The sequence below is a fragment of the Gobius niger genome (genome assembly GCF_951799975.1).
Source record: "Gobius niger genome assembly, chromosome: 19".
NCBI lineage: Eukaryota > Metazoa > Chordata > Actinopteri > Gobiiformes > Gobiidae > Gobius > Gobius niger.
The window spans coordinates 29,428,732-29,437,370 of record NC_136870.1 but is presented as its reverse complement, the minus strand read 5'-3'; the positions used below and the strand labels follow the sequence as shown (position 1 = coordinate 29,437,370).

The following is an 8,639-nucleotide window of genomic DNA, read 5'->3' as shown; positions in this document are numbered from 1 at the left end:
TACATCACCACCTACGAGGAGTACCAGGTAAACATTACATCACCACCTACGAGGAGTACCAGGTAAACATTACATCATGTACGAGGAGTACCAGGTAAACACTAGTAAATAACGTGTGTTTCTCTCCAGCTGCAGAGATATGAAGCCGCCTCCACCATCTTCGGCCCCCACACTCTGAGCGCCTACATCCAGAAGTTCACCGAGCTGTCCCGGGCCATCAGAGAGGTATGACCCCTGACCCCTGACCCCTGACCCCGACCCCCTGACCCCCGACCCTCTAACCCCGACCCTGACCCCGACCCTGACCCCTGACCCTCTAACCCCGAACACGACCCCTGACCAACTGACCCCTGACCCCGACCCTGACCCCAACCCTGGCCCTGACCCCTGACCCCTGACCCCTGACCCTCTAACCCCGAACACGACCCCTGACCAACTGACCCCTGACCCCGACCCCGACCCCTGACCCCCCGACCCTGACCTGGTCTGTCTGATCCAGGGCTCGGAGCCGGACTCTGGCCCGGAGCCTCCTTTCTTCGAGAAACTGTTCAACCTGTTGCCGGCGGCGACGACCGACAGGAAACCGGACAATACGAGTTTTGGAGACGTCCTGGAGCAGGTTTACCCCCTGTACCGCCCTGTGAGTACCACACTACCCCCTGTACCGCCCGGTGAGTACCACACTACCCCCTGTACCGCCCTGTGAGTCTCACACTACCCCCTGTACCGCCAACTCTACCCCCTGTACCGCCCGGTGAGTACCACACTACCCCCTGTACCGCCCTGTGAGTCTCACACTACCCCCTGTACCGCCAACTCTACCCCCTGTACCGCCCTGTGAGTACCACACTACCCCCTGTACCGCCCTGTGAGTACCACACTACCCCCTGTACCGCCCACACTACCCCCTGTACCGCCCTGTGAGTACCACTCTACCCCCTGTACCGCCCTGTGAGTACCACTCTACCCCCTGTACCACCAACTCTACCCCCTGTACCGCCCTGTGAGTCTCTCTCTACCCCCTGTACCGCCCTGTGAGTACCACACTACCCCCTGTACCGCCCGGTGAGTCTCACTCTACCCCCTGTACCACCAACTCTACCCCCTGTACCGCCCTGTGAGTCTCACTCTACCCCCTGTACCACCAACTCTACCCCCTGTACCGCCCTGTGAGTCTCACTCTACCCCCTGTACCGCCCTGTGAGTCTCTCTCTACCCCCTGTACCGCCCTGTGAGTACCACACTACCCCCTGTACCGCCCTGTGAGTCTCACTCTACCCCCTGTACCGCCCTGTGAGTCTCTCTCTACCCCCTGTACCGCCCTGTGAGTCTCACTCTACCCCCTGTACCACCAACTCTACCCCCTGTACCGCCCTGTGAGTCTCACTCTACCCCCTGTACCGCCCTGTGAGTACCACTCTACCCCCTGTACCGCCCAGTGAGTCTCACTCTACCCCCTGTACCGCCCGGTGAGTCTCACTCTACTCCCTGTACCGCCCTGTGAGTACCACTCTACCCCCTGTACCGCCCAGTGAGTCTCACTCTACCCCCTGTACCGCCCGGTGAGTCTCACTCTACCCCCTGTACCGCCCACTCTACCCCCTGTACCGCCCGGTGAGTCCCACTCTACCCCCTGTACCGCCCACTCTACCCCCTGTACCGCCCTGTGAGTACCACACTACCCCCTGTACCGCCCTGTGAGTACCACACTACCCCCTGTACCGCCCTGTGAGTACCACACTACCCCCTGTACCGCCCTGTGAGTACCACACTACCCCCTGTACCGCCCTGTGAGTCTCACTCTACCCCCTGTACCGCCCTGTGAGTACCACACTACCCCCTGTACCGCCCTGTGAGTCTCACTCTACCCCCTGTATCGCCCTGTGAGTCTCACTCTACCCCCTGTACCGCCCACTCTACCCCCTGTACCGCCCTGTGAGTACCACACTACCCCCTGTACCGCCCTGTGAGTACCACACTACCCCCTGTACCGCCCTGTGAGTACCACACTACCCCCTGTACCGCCCTGTGAGTACCACACTACCCCCTGTACCGCCCTGTGAGTCTCACTCTACCCCCTGTACCACCCTGTGAGTCTCACTCTACCCCCTGTACCGCCCGGTGAGTCTCACTCTACCCCCTGTACCGCCCTGTGAGTCTCACTCTACCCCCTGTACCGCCCTGTGAGTCTCACTCTACCCCCTGTACCGCCCTGTGAGTACCACACTACCCCCTGTACCGCCCTGTGAGTCTCACTCTACCCCCTGTACCGCCCTGTGAGTACCACACTACCCCCTGTACCGCCCACTCTACCCCCTGTACCGCCCTGTGAGTACCACACTACCCCCTGGAGGAGAGTGGAATCAAAAGTTAAACTAAGATAAACTGATATAAACAAACAAAATCACAAAAAACCGACACCTCTTCACTTTGACCCTGACTGCGCTAGCGCCCCCTGCTGAGAGAAAGACTCAATAAAAAACTCAATCACTGCAATTGCTGTAATATCGCATTCCAAAATAAAAAACTGAGACCCTGAAAAGACATGAAGGCAGAAAAAACAAAACGTAAAGGAGGCGGCGACGAGGCGGAAGCGACGAGGAGGCGACGAGGAGGAGGCGACGAGGAGGCGACGAGGAGGAGGCGACGAGGAGGCGAGGAGGAGGCGACGAGGAGGCGGCTTCATGATCATTTATGTTCATGTTGTTTCAGGGCGACGTGGCCTCAGTGACGTTTGTGTCGGGAAACCCTCGCCACTCGGGAGACATCGTAAGAACTGACACGCTCTACAACGCTCTACAACGCTCTCTACAACACTCTCTACAACGCTCTCTACAACGCTCTCTACAACACTCTCTACAACGCTCTCTACAACGCTCTACAACACTCTCTACAACGCTCTACAACACTCTCTACAACGCTCTACAACACTCTCTACAACGCTCTACAACACTCTCTACAACGCTCTCTACAACGCTCTCTACAACACTCTCTACAACGCTCTCTACAACGCTCTCTACAACGCTCTCTACAACACTCTCTACAACGCTCTCTACAACGCTCTCTACAACACTCTCTACAACGCTCTCTACAACGCTCTCTACAACACTCTCTACAACGCTCTCTACAACGCTCTACAACACTCTCTACAACGCTCTCTACAACGCTCTCTACAACGCTCTACAACACCAGTCCACACTCTGATATACGCCACAAAAGTGTTTGTAAAGTCGTGCTAATCGTTCGCTCTGTGCTCGTCAGAGAGACCGAACCTTCATCACCGTCGAGCGCTTCAACAACGACAGCGACTCGTGGGGCGTCGTCCACACTGATGCATCATGGGAAACCAGGTGAGACTGAAGCAGGTGTTCAGTGTCAGTGGGACTGGGCTCAGTTATATTAGTCTCAGTGTCAGGTCTGGGCTCAGTTATATTAGTCTCAGTGTCAGTGGGACTGGGCTCAGTTATATTAGTCTCAGTGTCAGTAGGTCTGGGCTCAGTTATATTAGTCTCAGTGTCAGTAGGTCTGGGCTCAGTTATATTAGTCTCAGTGTCAGTAGGACTGGGCTCAGTTATATTAGTCTCAGTGTCAGTAGGACTGGGCTCAGTTATATTAGTCTCAGCGTCAGTAGGTCTGGGCTCAGTTATATTAGTCTCAGTGTCAGTAGGACTGGGCTCAGTTATATTAGTCTCATGTCAGTAGGACTGGGCTCAGTTATATTAGTCTCATGTCAGTAGGACTGGGCTCAGTTATATTAGTCTCAGTGTCAGTGGGACTGGGCTCAGTTATATTAGTCTCAGTGTCAGTAGGTCTGGGCTCAGTTATATTAGTCTCAGTGTCAGTAGGTCTGGGCTCAGTTATATTAGTGTCAGTAGGTCTGGGCTCAGTTATATTAGTCTCAGTGTCAGTAGGTCTGGGCTCAGTTATATTAGTGTCAGTAGGTCTGGGCTCAGTTATATTAGTCTCAGTGTCAGTAGGTCTGAGCTCAGTTATATTAGTCTCAGCGTCAGTAGGACTGGGCTCAGTTATATTAGTCTCAGTGTCAGTAGGACTGGGCTCAGTTATATTAGTCTCAGTGTCAGTAGGACTGGGCTCAGTTATATTAGTCTCAGTGTCAGTAGGTCTGGGCTCAGTTATATTAGTCTCAGTGTCAGTGGGACTGGGCTCAGTTATATTAGTCTCAGTGTCAGTAGGTCTGGGCTCAGTTATATTAGTCTCAGTGTCAGTAGGTCTGGGCTCAGTTATATTAGTCTCAGTGTCAGTGGGACTGGGCTCAGTTATATTAGTCTCAGTGTCAGTAGGACTGGGCTCAGTTATATTAGTCTCAGTGTCAGTAGGTCTGGGCTCAGTTATATTAGTCTCAGTGTCAGTGGGACTGGGCTCAGTTATATTAGTCTCAGTGTCAGTAGGTCTGGGCTCAGTTATATTAGTCTCAGTGTCAGTAGGTCTGGGCTCAGTTATATTAGTCTCAGTGTCAGTGGGACTGGGCTCAGTTATATTAGTCTCAGAGTCAGTAGGACTGGGCTCAGTTATATTAGTCTCAGTGTCAGTAGGACTGGGCTCAGTTATATTAGTCTCAGTGTCAGTAGGTCTGGGCTCAGTTATATTAGTCTCAGTGTCAGTAGGTCTGGGCTCAGTTATATTAGTCTCAGTGTCAGTAGGTCTGGGCTCAGTTATATTAATCTCAGTGTCAGTGGGACTGGGCTCAGTTATATTAGTCTCAGTAGGACTGGGCTCAGTTATATTAGTCTCAGTGTCAGTAGGTCTGGGCTCAGTTATATTAGTCTCAGTGTCAGTGGGACTGGGCTCAGTTATATTAGTCTCAGTGTCAGTAGGTCTGGGCTCAGTTATATTAGTCTCAGTGTCAGTGGGACTGGGCTCAGTTATATTAGTCTCAGTAGGACTGGGCTCAGTTATATTAGTCTCAGTGTCAGTAGGACTGGGCTCAGTTATATTAGTCTCAGTGTCAGTAGGACTGGGCTCAGTTATATTAGTCTCAGTGTCAGTGGGACTGGGCTCAGTTATATTAGTCTCAGTGTCAGTAGGACTGGGCTCAGTTATATTAGTCTCAGTGTCAGTAGGACTGGGCTCAGTTATATTAGTCTCAGTGTCAGTAGGACTGGGCTCAGTTATATTAGTCTCAGTGTCAGTGGGACTGGGCTCAGTTATATTAGTCTCAGTGTCAGTAGGACTGGGCTCAGTTATATTAGTCTCAGTGTCAGTAGGACTGGGCTCAGTTATATTAGTCTCAGTGTCAGTAGGACTGGGCTCAGTTATATTAGTCTCAGTGTCAGTGGGACTGGGCTCAGTTATATTAGTCTCAGTGTCAGTAGGACTGGGCTCAGTTATATTAGTCTCAGTGTCAGTAGGACTGGGCTCAGTTATATTAGTCTCAGTGTCAGTAGGTCCGGGCTCAGTTATATTAGTCTCAGTGTCAGTAGGTCTGGGCTCAGTTATATTAGTCTCAGTGTCAGTAGGACTGGGCTCAGTTATATTAGTCTCAGTGTCAGTAGGACTGGGCTCAGTTATATTAGTCTCAGTGTCAGTAGGTCTGGGCTCAGTTATATTAGTCTCAGTGTCAGTAGGACTGGGCTCAGTTATATTAGTCTCAGTGTCAGTAGGACTGGGCTCAGTTATATTAGTCTCAGTGTCAGGACTGGGCTCAGTTATATTAGTCTCAGTGTCAGTAGGACTGGGCTCAGTTATATTAGTCTCAGTGTCAGTAGGACTGGGCTCAGTTATATTAGTCTCAGTGTCAGTAGGACTGGGCTCAGTTATATTAGTCTCAGTGTCAGTAGGACTGGGCTCAGTTATATTAGTCTCAGTGTCAGTAGGACTGGGCTCAGTTATATTAGTCTCAGTGTCAGTGGGACTGGGCTCAGTTATATTAGTATCAGTGTCAGGACTGGGCTCAGTTATATTAGTCTCAGTGTCAGGACTGGGCTCAGTTATATTAGTCTCAGTGTCAGGACTGGGCTCAGTTATATTAGTCTCAGTGTCAGTAGGTCTGGGCTCAGTTATATTAGTCTCAGTGTCAGTGGGACTGGGCTCAGTTATATTAGTCTCAGTGTCAGGACTGGGCTCAGTTATATTAGTCTCAGTGTCAGGACTGGGCTCAGTTATATTAGTCTCAGTGTCAGTAGGTCTGGGCTCAGTTATATTAGTCTCAGAGTCAGTAGGACTGGGCTCAGTTATATTAGTCTCAGTGTCAGTAGGACTGGGCTCAGTTATATTAGTCTCAGTGTCAGTAGGTCTGGGCTCAGTTATATTAGTCTCAGTGTCAGTAGGACTGGGCTCAGTTATATTAGTCTCAGTGTCAGTAGGTCTGGGCTCAGTTATATTAGTCTCAGTGTCAGTAGGACTGGGCTCAGTTATATTAGTCTCAGTGTCAGTAGGACTGGGCTCAGTTATATTAGTGTTAGTAGGTCTGGGCTCAGTTATATTAGTCTCAGTGTCAGTAGGTTTGGGCTCAGTTATATTAGTCTCAGTGTCAGTAGGTCTGGGCTCAGTTATATTAGTCTCAGTGTCAGTGGGACTGGGCTCAGTTATATTAGTCTCAGTGTCAGTAGGTCTGGGCTCAGTTATATTAGTCTCAGTGTCAGTAGGTCTGGGCTCAGTTATATTAGTCTCAGTGTCAGTGGGACTGGGCTCAGTTATATTAGTCTCAGTGTCAGTAGGTCTGGGCTCAGTTATATTAGTCTCAGTGTCAGTAGGTCTGGGCTCAGTTATATTAGTCTCAGTGTCAGTAGGACTGGGCTCAGTTATATTAGTCTCAGCGTCAGTAGGTCTGGGCTCAGTTATATTAGTCTCAGTCTCAGTAGGACTGGGCTCAGTTATATTAGTCTCAGTGTCAGGACTGGGCTCAGTTATATTAGTCTCAGTGTCAGTAGGACTGGGCTCAGTTATATTAGTCTCAGTGTCAGTAGGTCTGGGCTCAGTTATATTAGTCTCAGTGTCAGTAGGACTGGGCTCAGTTATATTAGTCTCAGTGTCAGTAGGTCTGGGCTCAGTTATATTAGTCTCAGTGTCAGTAGGTCTGGGCTCAGTTATATTAGTGTCAGTGTCAGTAGGACTGGGCTCAGTTATATTAGTGTCAGTGTCAGTAGGTCTGGGCTCAGTTATATTAGTCTCAGTGTCAGTAGGACTGGGCTCAGTTATATTAGTCTCAGTGTCAGTAGGACTGGGCTCAGTTATATTAGTCTCAGTAGGACTGGGCTCAGTTATATTAGTCTCAGTAGGTCTGGGCTCAGTTATATTAGTCTCAGTGTCAGTAGGACTGGGCTCAGTTATATTAGTCTCAGTGTCAGTAGGTCTGGGCTCAGTTATATTAGTCTCAGCGTCAGTGGGACTGGGCTCAGTTATATTAGTCTCAGTGTCAGTAGGACTGGGCTCAGTTATATTAGTCTCAGTGTCAGTAGGACTGGGCTCAGTTATATTAGTCTCAGTGTCAGTGGGACTGGGCTCAGTTATATTAGTCTCAGTGTCAGTAGGACTGGGCTCAGTTATATTAGTCTCAGCGTCAGTAGGACTGGGCTCAGTTATATTAGTCTCAGTGTCAGTAGGACTGGGCTCAGTTATATTAGTCTCAGTGTCAGTAGGACTGGGCTCAGTTATATTAGTCTCAGCGTCAGTAGGTCTGGGCTCAGTTATATTAGTCTCAGTGTCAGTAGGACTGGGCTCAGTTATATTAGTCTCAGCGTCAGTAGGTCTGGGCTCAGTTATATTAGTCTCAGTGTCAGTAGGTCTGGGCTCAGTTATATTAGTCTCAGCGTCAGTAGGACTGGGCTCAGTTATATTAGTCTCAGTGTCAGTAGGACTGGGCTCAGTTATATTAGTTTCGATACTGTTTTACGATCCCTGTGGTACCTGGCTCCTGATTGGCCGGTGTTTCCTCTCCTCAGGTTTCATTGGCTGAAGGGCGCTGATCGCCGCAGTAACGCCACTGTTCAGTGGTTCATCCCCGACAGCGCCCCCTCTGGTATCTACAGGATACGGCACTTCGGTCACTACAAAGAGATCAAGAACTTCCGTCCGGTGATCCAAGCGTTCACCGGCCAGTCCGAGGCCTTCACCGTGAGCCGGGGCTACTACAGCGCCACCTAGAGGCCGGGGCTACTACAGCGCCACCTAGAGGCCGGAGCTCCTACAGCGCCACCTCGAGGCCGGAGCTCCTACAGCGCCACCTCGAGACAAGCCTGTGCCATTTCAGCTTTGTAATAATCCTTGATCATAATTTATAATAAACATTTCCCTGATTCAGCAGCTCTGAGTTCTTCATTTCATTTAAAGCAGGATTTATCCGGGCAGCGGCAGGGCCACTTTAAGGCTTTTTAATGACACAAACATAAAGAATCTGTCCAGGTTTTATTTCTTAAAAGTTACAGGCAGCGTTTTTCCACCCTGAGATATGTTCTTACCTGAGCTGTGACGAGTTCTTTAGGACCTGTCTGATCTTCAGTCACGTAAACACAGCGCAGACGGCGTTAGCATTTAGCCTCTCCCTCTCTCCTCTATAGCTCCAAAACAGGTCAAGATAGAAGCTACCAAGCTCTTCCACGTTTCCCCTATTTAAATATGGTTACGTGAAGTGTTCCACTACAAAGTATAATTACACACAATTAAACAATGTGGATTTTCTA

At 50.3% G+C, this 8,639-nt stretch overlaps 1 protein-coding gene across 1 annotated transcript in view; it reads left to right on the top strand.

Moving 5' to 3' along the window:
- asah2 (N-acylsphingosine amidohydrolase 2) overlaps window positions 1-8,103 on the top strand; it is a gene marked incomplete at both ends in the record, with an annotated part of 25,361 nt that extends 17,258 nt beyond the window's left edge. The window contains 5 exons of the mRNA XM_079577491.1: window positions 130-225; window positions 500-640; window positions 2,713-2,769; window positions 3,262-3,350; window positions 7,902-8,103. Of these exons, the coding sequence (XP_079433617.1) occupies window positions 130-225; window positions 500-640; window positions 2,713-2,769; window positions 3,262-3,350; window positions 7,902-8,103 (585 nt within the window). The remainder of the gene's footprint in view (window positions 1-129; window positions 226-499; window positions 641-2,712; window positions 2,770-3,261; window positions 3,351-7,901) is intronic.
- Between the last annotated feature and the right edge of the window lie 536 nt (window positions 8,104-8,639).